This window comes from Notolepis coatsorum (genome assembly GCF_963971535.1).
Source record: "Notolepis coatsorum genome assembly, chromosome: 18".
NCBI classification, from domain to species: domain Eukaryota; kingdom Metazoa; phylum Chordata; class Actinopteri; order Aulopiformes; family Paralepididae; genus Notolepis; species Notolepis coatsorum.
In genome coordinates, this window is record NC_140182.1 from 60,825,005 (window position 1) to 60,837,612 (window position 12,608).

General features: G+C 43.0%; 1 protein-coding gene across 1 annotated transcript in view; it reads left to right on the forward strand.

The window, feature by feature from the left end:
* LOC311245375 (solute carrier family 23 member 2) overlaps positions 1-5,480 on the forward strand; it is a gene marked incomplete at both ends in the record, with an annotated part of 453,290 nt that extends 447,810 nt beyond the window's left edge. The window contains 2 exons of the mRNA XM_084335217.1: positions 5,086-5,181; positions 5,293-5,480. Coding sequence (XP_084191343.1) covers positions 5,086-5,181; positions 5,293-5,480 — 284 coding nt within the window. The remainder of the gene's footprint in view (positions 1-5,085; positions 5,182-5,292) is intronic.
* Positions 5,481-12,608: the final 7,128 nt, after the last annotated feature.

Here is a 12,608-nt window from a genome sequence, read left to right on the forward strand (position 1 = left end):
CTACCAGGCTTAAGACCAACCCCATTGAATTAAAGGAGCACTCCAATATTTTGGGAAATTAGCTTATTTGCCATCTACCCTGGAGTTAGACAAGAAGATACATACCTTTTTCTTCTCTGTGCATGCAGTAGGAGTAGGAAGACACGCACCGTTAGCCTAGCTTAGCGTCAGTCACTGGAAGTAGGTTCCTCCATTAGCCTAGTTCCCAACGTCTTCCTACTCCTACTGCATGCACAGAGAAGACAAAGGTACAGTATGTATATTCTTGTCTAACTCCAGGGTAGATGGCAAATAAGCTAATTTCCCAAAATGTTGGAGTGTTCCTTTAAGCTCGAATCTTATTGGCTAATAATATGGTAAGGGAGACGCAGGAAAAAGACAACCAGGCCTAGCCTCAAAGCCTCCAATGTCAATCAAAATAATGCTGGCAGCAGTGTACCTGGGCTGGGCCCAGTGGGCTGCCTCAGTGTTAGAGAGAGTGGGCGCAGTTTTGCTCGTTCGGTTAATTTCTCTAAATTATTAAATAAATACATTATAATTACTGTTCATATTTTTGAGGAAGCTTGGTCTCCCTTGGCTTCCATGAATATTTGCCACTGACACACGTATTGCTTTATAATGTGTGTGCTACTGTACACTTGGTAGTAAACATTATACAACAAAATATATACAGTAACCTTCCATTAACTCATTGGACGCCATGCATTAGCCTCATCCTATAGTAGCTACCGCCATCACTGTAAATGGTGGGAGTCGCTCGCCTTGTTTGCAAGGCTATAACTATTTAAATATTATAGCTATATATGCAATACTATGGCCCATTTGACATCCAGTATCTATCGTTCAAGATGTGAAAAAGGAATATTTTTTCCATCCATACATTCTCGTTTTATACCGTGGTGATGCTTTTCTTTACTAACGTATAGATGAACCCACCTCACCCCTGCCCACTTTGACAACCTAGGATGGCTTAGAATAGACGACAGAGTACAGCAACTTGCAATGGGCCTGGTCTACAAGATACACTATACGACCGGGGTGCCCATGAACATGTCAAAATACTTCCCAAAGGTCAGTGAATACCACAACCACTACACCAGAGGAAGCTCAACAAATCATGTTAAACCCAGATTCGGCTCAAACAAGGGACTAAACACATTTCGCAATTATGCCACAACAATGTGGAACGCCCTACCCAAAGCTGTAAAGGAATGTGAATCCCTGCCCACATTCAAAACCGCTCTTAAAGAGCACCTACGGGAGGCTGCAATTCGAAACTGGCCACCGTAAATGCCCAAAACCCCCACCACCTCCTAATAGACAGTCTCCCCACCGCATGTATATATTCCCTCCCCGCCGTATGTATATTTCTCTCCCACCCACCCACCACCTCCTAATGTACAGTCCCCTCCCCATCATATGTATATACTCTGTCAGGATCTAGGGGTAACAGTACTGTATATTTGAATACCGTTTATGTCACAAATGTATCAGTACTAAATACCTATATGTCCCTATGCCATAAATGTCATGTATGTTGTGTATGTCATAAATGTCTATATGAATTGAAAATGGGGGACCCTGATGGAAACAAGACAAACGTCTTTCTCAGGTCTGCATCCCCTTAACAATTGTATGTATTGAGCCGTACTGTATTGTACCCATTCTGCAATCTGTTAAATAAAGTGTTCATTCATTCATTCATGATCAACACTTAATCAATTTGAAAAAGAAAAAAAGGCAAACTATTAGCTTCTCATTTTGTGGTCTTGAGGTCAGAGGTTGTGCGCCTTTGTGTACCCCACATGAGGTTCCGTCAGAAGAGCAATCCGTTAGATTAAACAGCTCCTCTCTTCAGACATAACACCTTCATCCGCTGAGTCATGTGATGTGAGTGGCTCCCAAGCACGGGCTAATCCAGAGTTCAAGCCTATGCTGTTTAGCTCCCAATCCTCTTGGCTAGATCCCCTGTGTCGCTGGCAGTAATTACTCTGCCCTTCTCAGATAAAGCACTTTTGCTCAAGTCTCCTGTCACTCTTGACACTCAGCTGCCCGTTCTACACGGGGGGGGGGGGGGTACTCTTTGTAAACAAACTTCATCTTTTTCTGGAATAGAGGCCTGGCACAGAATGTTTGTGTAGTACTCTTTCTTCTAACATGGCTGCTTGTAACCATTGGTAACCACTTTTGAAAGTAAATGTCAAATTTCTGTGCAGTGGTAGAGTAAGTAAATCATTTGATTAGATTAAAATGTATTGTCATTATATACAACAAAAAAGTTTGGCATCCAACCAAACTGTAAACAGTAACGCGCAATAGTAATATACAATGTACAGGTGATTAAACAGGGTATAAATATTTAGATTTTACAGTGCTAATCAGATGTACAACTATGTATGTACATAGTTGTAGTATTAATATGTACAGTGATACAGGTGTAAAGACACTATGGTAGTAAGTCATACTGGCCAGCAGTCTATCTAGTAAGAGTAGGTAAGGGATATGTACAGATATAGATATAGTATCTACAGATAATATGTAAAAAGAAGTATAATATTATGCAGGTATGTACTGACAGATGTGGATACATACGGTAAGAATAAATATATTTATATATATATACAGTATATACTGCATTATTGTACATGCTATCATACAGAGTTATATGGGTTATATGCAGGTGTATAAGTAGGTATATAGAGGAATTATATGCAGGTATACTCAGACAGATACGTATGTATATATATATATTAGTGCTGTCAATCGATTAAAATATTTAACTCGATTAATCGCATGATTGTCCATAGTTAACTCGCGATTAATCACAATTTAATCGCATTTTCTTTTTCTTAACATAAACTGATATTTTTCAAGTTTTAATACTCTTATCAACATGAGAGTCAACAAATGCTTGCTTTAACACATTAACTGCCACGCAGTTTGCCCCTCTCATACCACTCTCTGCCACCACTCTAAGCCTATGGAGATGTTCACCTTCTTTGCAGGGCTATAACTTTTTAAATTGTATTGCTAAATTGACATTACTATGGCCCATTCAACATCGATTATCTATCGTTCAGGATGTAGGAACGTTATGCTTTTTCATTCATAGATTCATAAGAAAATACCGTCTAGAATATAAATATGTTTTTATCGTTTTCTGCAGTAATTCCTAGAACGTGAGTTATAGGCATACACGCATATATAGATTATCAACTGCCGTTTGTTGCCGATACACGCTATATAAAAAATGTCAACTGTACATGATCCTAAACGTTATGACTCATCATGCGCGGATGAACGGGGGGGGGGTCGTTTATAATTCCGTGATCGTCAGTAAATGCTTTATATAGTTTGGGTGATATATTGATCAGAGCGGTTTGCATTAATAATAATAAACTATCACGCTGGAAGTAACGTTACTGTCCTCTTACCGTTCGCCGATGAGACTGGAGGAAAAAGATCCAACTTATTTGACGGCTTGTATGGCGAAATAAAGGCCCAAATCATATCGATTATTGAGTTATGGCAGCGATCCATATACACGGATGTGTGTCTAGAGTCCCACAACAATATGTGACTGCCGGACGCATTTCCCAGATGCATGGAGATCGACTCGATCCATTTCCGGTTTGGTAACTCGCCCGATCATCTACCAGGCGGCGGTGTTGAAGCGTTGCACTGTTGTGCAGGCTCCCACTGTATCAGACCAGGCTCGGTGAGGGAATTATGAATACCATGGCGAAAAAATTTAATATGATCTCAATAACGTTGTACACCGTGGAATGGCGGAATTCGCATGACCTTGAAACACGTCGTAAGCCGTTTCCGGCGGTAGATGTGTTAAGCAGCCATTTAACACAAAAGGATGACCCATTGCAAATTTGCATCAAATTCAAAACAGAGTGATGCACAAAATAACTTAAAAGAAAATAATAATTTAAAACGATGAATAAAGTGCATGAAATAATAGGGGAAAGAAAACGTTAGGAACTTGTTACATTAACCCACACAAGGGCTGAGAACTCAAACCCCACCCCCCCTCTCTCTCTCTCACACACACACTCTCCCAGCTCTCTTTCTCTCTTGCCCCTTCCTCATCTCTCTCACCCCCCCCTCTCTCTATCTCTCCACACACACACACACACACACACACACACACACACACACACACACACACACACACACACACACACACACACACACACACACACACACACACATACACACACACACACACACACACACACACACACTTTGAGTCAGAAACAAACATAGTATCAATGAGAGTATCAATAATACACCTGAGTGAAGTTTAATAAAAACAGTAAAAAAAAAAAAACGGAAAAAGTTAATCGTGAGTTAAAAAAAATTGTGGCGTTAATAGAATCGGGCGATAACGCGTTAATACCATGTTCACTTTGACAGCCTTAATATATATTTATATATGATGTAAATATGAATAGAATGGTATTACTGTTCCACTGCGACTTGTTTACAAGGTCCAATGATAACACGTAAAATTACGTTTTCTTTGTTCATACAGTATATTTCTCATAAATCAACACATAGCTGCTGTTGTGTTGCATATAGCAACCGTTGTCTCTTTTAACATGGAGGACATGGAGAGCATTCTAAATATTCCCTGAAAGGCCCTTATTCTTGCTCTGTACAAACAACAAGGTGGTGAGAAGCACAAACTATTCCGCTGGTGCCCTGAACTCCTGACCTCCCGCGGGGTGGGGGAGGGGGGGACGTCGGGGGTGCTTTGGACGCTTTGAAGACGGATTTATCCACAGTCTGTCTCCGCGTGTTTTTGTCAATCTTGATTCAATTGAACAACTTTCATACGTCTTTTTCTGGTGGGGAAATTTACAGATGCGGCACGCCATTGAAGCGCTACCATTCGGCCCTCTGTATCCCATCCATGTGCAGCTGGCAACACATGTGCCTTCTGGAGCCAGCTCTAATTCTGGAATCTTTCTTTCGGCAAATAGGAAACAGGTTATTAAAATATTTGTCATCGGTTTGGTTACAACGACAATAACCCTTTTGAATTTTTTTTGCATCTTTTTGTATTTGAAGGAGTAAAAGAGCTGGACCAGGTGCTAGTGGTTCTCTTCACAACGCACATGTTCATCGGTGGATTTTTTGGATTCGTGCTCGACAATACGATTCCAGGTATGACATCCTAGTCCTGTTGTTCTGCACCGCAATACACACAACAACAATGACAAGATACCAAATAAACAACAATGGCCCAATCACCTCAAAGGTTCTGTGTCTTTTCAGGTACTGAGAAAGAGAGGGGCATTAAGAGTTGGCGGAAGAAGGTGCAAGAGGAAGGCAAGACTCACATGGGGGACCAGTCTTGTTACGACATCCCCTTCTGCACAGCCATCTTGAAACGGTTTAGATGCTTCCAGTATCTGCCATTCCTCCCGTCTTATAAAGCCCCAGAACAGAGGACGAGCGAGTAACTCGGGTGCTATTAACCAACCGGTTGATACCGACACTGACACTATAGCGTACTGTAAAGTAGTAGCACCTTTTCCATGCGAGTGAAGTAACTGCAGGCTTTAAAAGGTGAATGCCACCCGTTTTTAAGAATTTGCATAGCCATACATGTTTGTGTGAGCTCTTACACCCAAATTAGATTTATATTCTAGCGTTTCTAGAAGATAGGAGCCAGAATTAAAACCTCATTTGGGTGTAAGAGCTCACACAAACATGCTATGGCCTCATAAAGTCATAGCTCCATTTATTGTCTATGAATAGAGGTTCATACATCTCTATGAATAGAGGTTCATACAGGTTTTACATCTCAGTTACATCACCAATTTGATAGTTCTCTCTCTGGTTTCTAGGTGCGTGTTCACAAATACTGACTCAGCAGTCCTGTGGTGCAGGAAGAACATAATGAATTCTTAAAATGGGTGGGTTCTCATTTAAAGCTCACCGGATGGGTATGTTGGGTGAAATCGTTAATCTTTAAACTGGACCACTCCTCCAGAAAGGGCACCGACGTATGACCAATCCATGCCTCTTTACCAAGTAACCCTGCCTGACACATCAGACCCTATGGAACGCTAGCAAGCCAGCTACCTATTGGTTCTGAACGTGACACACCAAAAAGTAAACAAATAGCTTCCCGGCGAAAACGGTAATCAATAAAGTCAATTTGACTTACCTTGGCGATGTGTTGTTATTGTCTCTCATTCCACAATAGATTTCTGGCACTATAATCACATTACAAATGTGGGGGGAAAATCCTATTTTATGCCTCTCTCTGTACTAACGCATAGCCAGGGGTGTAAAGTACTTGAGTAATTGTACTTTGTTATAATACTTAAGTACAGTTTTTGGGGATTTGTACTTTACTCAAGTATTATTAGGTTTGTATACTTGTACTTTTACTCAATTACATTTCAGAGAAAAAAAACATACTTTTTACTCCTTACATTTAAAATGCAGACCTACAAAGTACAAAGTACAAATCTCGCAGGTCCAACAATTATAATTAGTATATTTGTGTCTCTGGCCGAACTAACGTTAACGTTATTAATCCTGCGGCCGCGCGTTATTTAAAAACAGCCAATCAAATCCCCATCAATGGAAAATTTACCCGCCCATACCCAGGCTGATTGGTCCTTGTGCAAGACTAGAAAGCAGGGATCTTTGATTAAACACCTGCTATCAGAAGAATAGACAGTAAAAAAAAAGTTTTTACTTTTACTTTTTAGTAAGTACATTTAAAAGTAGAAACTTTTTGACTTTTACTCAAGTGTGTTTTTGAGACAGTACCCATACTTTCACTTAAGTATAATTTCAGGGTACTTTTTACACCCCTGCGCATAGCCTACAATCATAACTTGCACTAGTTAAACTTGTAACTAAACAATGTAAATGCTCCTATGCGCGCCTACTGACAAAGCCTGTCGCCTTGGTAACACAAACATACATGGTGAAATCAGGATGAGAGACAAGACGCCAACACATCACCACAGTGAGTCAACTGCAACTGCAAAGTCAAACTAATGGAGAGCTAGCTTGCATGGGTCTGATGTTTCAGGCTACAGTAACATACTATACAGAGGGTAAACATTTTAATGATCCACAACGAATGGGGATCTGAAAGGCTAGTAGCCTACTGTATGTCCTATGAGGTGATGACATATGCTGTGTCTACACTGTACCTTAACACATTGGGTGCCATGCATTGTGCCCATCATTATGCCCTCTCTGCCACCGCTATGGAGATGTTTACCTTCTTTGCAGGGCTATAACTTTTTAAATATTATAGCTATATCTGCATTACTATGGCCCATTCAACATCGTGTATCTATCGTTCCGGATGTGGGAACGTTATATTTAGATTATCGATTGGCGTTTCTTTCCTATACACGCTATATTAAAAAATTAAAATGTATATGATCGGTATACATTATGCTTCATCATGCATGAAGGAAAGGGGGGGGGGGGGGTCATTTATAATTCTTTGATCGTCAGTAACGGCTTTATTTAGTATGGGTTGATATATTGATCAGACTGATTGCAAACAAAGAAATGGGCAATCAAGCTGAAAGTAACGTTAGTGTCCTCTTACCGTTCGCCGATGAGACTGGAGGAATAAGATCCCTATTATTTGATGTCGATCTGCTAGATCCATTTCCGGTTTGTATGATACAATAAACGCCGAAATCATATCGATTATTGCGTTTAGAAAGCGATCCAAATGCAGTCGAGTGTGTATATTGATCCACGCCACAATATATCTCTGGCGGAGGAATTTCCTCGATGCACCGATCGCCACTTCCGGTTTGGCGTGAGTGTAACTCGCCCGACCATCCACCAGGCGGCGGTATTGAGGTGTTGCAATTTCAGAACAGGGTGCCGCTGCAGTCCAGAGGGAGCCTGGATGAATTATGAATGCCATGGCGAAAAAATGAAATATTGATCCCAAACACGTGATACGCCGTTGTTGGCGTTCAACGCATGGCGGGCAATAACGACTTACGCCGTTTATGGCGCACAATGTGTTAAAGTCCTGTTTTGTTTTGTTCACCCAAACATGAGAGACAGATATAATCGTATCATTGCTGTATGAAGCAGATTGCAGCTGCTGTGTAAATAAAGCCGCCATATAGTCTGAGTTTGGAACCAATTGCTTGCATGGAAAATCATTTTCACAATACACAATAGTGCACAATAACACGATAACTACCTCAGCAAGTGAAGTACCTCACAGAAACAACTACTGGATGAGTGAAAGGCTTTTGATGAACTGTAATCAAGTGCTAATTCTAAATAGAAGTAATGCTAACGAGGCCGTGAGAGTGCGTTGAAAGCGTTATTTCTTAGAAATTGTTTATCTTTAACCCTATCAACAAATGTTACCGCTTTAAACATTTCATTATAGCTTTTTTTGATTATAGCTTTTTGAAATAATCTACTGTATAATTAAACCAATTTGTACATAATTATTTTTGAATCAATCCTAAAGTGAGACAATAAACATCAAATCAATAAACATAAAATCAAACATCCAGACACGGCGACGATCGTAGCTGGTGATTTCAACCAGGCGAATTTGAAAAAAGTGAATTTGAAAAATGGACCGACCAATCAGAGGCCACGCTTCAGGACGCGCTCGCAGACACGGATTGGAATATGTTTCAAGGAAGCGCCAGTGACGTCAGCGAGTTTGCGGACACCGTTGTGAGCTTCATAACAACAATCGCTGACAGTATTGTCCCCATGAAAAAGGTGCAGGTTTTCCCGAACCAGAAACCGTGGGTGGACAGTACTATCAGAGCAGCTCTGAACTCTCACACCACTGCTTACAACCTGGGCAGAGAGTCAGGAAACATGGAGGAGTACAAGGCTTCAGTCTATACTCTGCGCAAGGCTGTAAAACTTGCAAAACGGACATATGCTGATAAACTGGAGACACAAATGGCACAAAACGACACAAGAGGCTTATGGCGGGGACTGAGGACAATAACTGACTACAAAGTCAGCGCCCCCTCAATGGGGAGCGACGACGCCTCTCTCGCTGACAAACTCAACTCTTTCTATGCTCGGTTTGGTGTAGACGGTGGCGCCGCTGGCTCAACGGCTAGTGACGTCACTGGCGCGCCGGCTGTTGTGGAGGGGGGGGGGGGGGGCAACCGCGGGGGGGCGGGGACGCTCTCTCGTTGTCGGAACACAGTGTGAGAAGAGCATTTATGCAGGTGAACACCAGGAAAGCGGCTGGCCCAGATGGTATAACAGGACGCATACTTAAGTCCTGTGCCAACCAGCTAGCCCCTGTGTTCACCGCCATATTTAATCAATCCCTGGCGGAGTCAGTGGTCCCTGCCTGTTTCAAGATGTCTACCATCATCCCTGTACCGAAGAAACCCTGAGACCGGTGGCACTCACCTCTGTGGTCATGAAATGTTTTGAGAGGCTGGTCAAGGATCACATTTGTGCCTCCCTCCCCAGTGATATGGACCCTATGCAATTTGCATACAGGACAAACAGGTCCACTGACGACGCGGTCTCCCAGGTACTGCACAGCACCCTCTCTCACCTTGACCGCCAGAAGGGGGGCTATGTGAGACTGTTGTTCATTGACTACAGCTCAGCGTTCAACACCATAGTCCCCACCAGACTGGTGGACAACCTGATCGAGCTGGGTCTGAGCTTCGCTCTGAGCGCCTGGGTACTGGACTTTCTGAGTGAAAGACCCCAGGCGGTCAGGGTGGGGGGTCAGACCTCCAACACCATCACCCTGAGCATCGGGTCCCCCCAGGGCTGTGTTCTGAGCCCCCTGCTGTACTCACTCTACACACACGATTGTGTGGCCAAGTTCAGCTCCAACTCCATAGTGAAGTTTGCAGACGACACAGTGGTGGTGGGGCTGATCTCGGACAAGGACGAGAAGGCCTACCGGGAGGAGGTTGAGGTACTGGAACGCTGGTGCCAGGACAACAGCCTGCTCCTGAACATTGGTAAAACCAAGGAGCTGATCGTGGATTATAGGAGAGGACAGCAGGAGACACACACACACCACTGAGGATAAACGGGGCTACCGTGGACAGGGTGAGCAGCTTTAAGTACCTGGGGGTCCACATCTCAGAGGATCTGACATGGTCAACACACATAGACACAGTCGTAAAAAAGGCGAAGCAGCGCCTCTACCACCTGAGACAGTTAAGGAAGTTCAGAGTATCTGGGAAGATACTCCAGTCCTTCTACTCCGGAGCTGTAGAGAGCATCTTGACTGGAAACATCACTGCCTGGTATGGAAACAGCACGGCACAGGACAAGAAGGCCCTACAGAGAGTGGTGCGCTCAGCCGAGCGTACCACGGGTATTGCACTACCGCCCCTGCAGGTTCTATACAACAAGAGGTGCAAATCCAGAGCCTGCAGAATAATGAAAGACCCTCACCACCCCAATAACAGCCTGTTCCAGCTGCTGAGGTCAGTCAGACGCCTGCGAACCCCAGCTACTAGGACAGAGAGGCTTCGGCTCAGCTTCTTCCCCCAGGCCATCAGAGCCTTGAACACTGAACACTGAGTGCCACAGAACACTGAACTCTCCACACACAAGCACACATGAGCACATACACGACATGCACGCTGTACACGCTCGCACACTAGCAGCCACTTTAACATGAGCAAGCACACACTCATGCTGCACACGCCCACACTTATGGCCACAAAGGAAAGGTCACTTTAAAAATAGTATAGCAACAGTAACAGTGTATTGCACTACCAAAGGTCCTAGCATGTCCTTCATGCTTTGTAAATAACTATGTACAAATACCGAGATGCCCCACTATGTTACCTGTTTATTGCACAATGTTGTTTTATTGGATTCTATTATATGTTGTACTACTGTATTGAACATCGTTGCGGGCAAGAAGACCACCCGCATTTCATTGTATACTTGTATGCCGTGACAAATAAAACTCTTGACTTGACTTGACTTGAAAAAGGGATGGCATTCAAAAAGAAAATCAAGAAAGTTTGTTTATCATTGTTTGTCATTATTAATCATGAATAGTGAAGTTATAGGTTTCAGGAATTAAACATAAAAAATAAATGCAAGCATGTTTACCTCCCATCTAAGCCACTTGATGAAATGTGACCAACTCTTGAAGTAGTCTTTATTTGTCATGCAGATTTAACACACACACATGAAAAATGTCATGATCTGTTTTGAGTTCCAAGCCAGCACTAGGTAACCAGTGAGTTGTAACCTCATCAAAGCCATCAACACATAACTATAATCTAGTCTGTACAAGCCCTGAAATAAACAATGACACTTACTCCACAGTACATCCAAAGTAGGTTTCAGCATTTATTTCAGGATGTGTGGGCCCCACTATTAGACTATTTTCCTGCTGAAATTTCTCGGATCCTTCTAAAGGCTCAGTGCCCCATTGTATGGACAGACCTAGGATAGGAACAAATAAATATATGTATGTCTACATGTGAATGGGCTCGAGGCAAGTGCAATACTGTACAGTGCCTGTCTTGGTTTGCTTTCCTTTTTGCTTGTTTTTCTTTTTGTTTTGTTTTTGCTTGCTTATGGTGTGGATGATGGCATAGAGATGAACTGGAGGACCCCCCCCCCCCTTGTCCCAATGTGTGTTTTTGTAATGTAAGTAACTGTACGTGAAAAATCTATAAAAAAAACTAAAAGAACTAAAAATAACTAAATTCGTTCATTTTTGAAACCATGAACTTTAGTTCTATATCATGCTAGCTTCTGCTCAGCGTCATATTGCACATATCTCGCTCCAGTGTATATGCACTGAATACAATTTCAAAATGTATCTTTACACACCAACATCCGTCTGACCACACCCCCATCTGCTACCTACATAAGCAGGGGTGGGGCCACAGACTCATCTCCTTCTCAAATTTCACCTCAATAAGAAGTGACCTGTATACCAATCACTTGAAACGGGAAAGAAAGTATTTAGCTGAAGAGAGAAAAACAGAAGACAAGGAGATACGTTGACATTATATCTATATTTTCTCTCACTATTTTCGAGAAAATACGGCGATATTGTCTTCGTCACTGGAGTGTCTGGAAGATGATGATCATTCTGACCTCCACCGGCTTTTTTGTATTAGGGGCTCGCGCCGCTGATATACTCCCCACCTGCAGTCCTCCTTGCTGTGGCTGGATAGGTATTGAACCTCCGGTCATACAGCTGGACTGTGGGAGGCACCGGCTGTTGTGAGAAACTGGTTGCTTTCGAGCTGGGTGAGTAATGTTTTGCTTGCGAGCACTAGTTGTCTGTTAATGCTATGGGGGTTAGCTGACAATTTTACGAAGGCCGGCCCCAGATTGGGGTCCTCTGCTCGGCTTCTTAAGCGGCGGGCGGAGGATCTTGGTCTGACGCCCTTGATGGTCAACCTAGTGGGCCGCGACCTGGTTGAACCCGGGATTCTCTGGACAAGCGGATGCTGTTCTGGCCCCATCTTTCACATGAATGTGGAAGTACACCCTAAAGCACGAGGAAAAGTGGGCATGGATCTTCTTTATCGGTAGTTCCATGCTCAAGTCGGCTGCAGCCCAGATGGGAATTGAGCCGACTCCGCTGC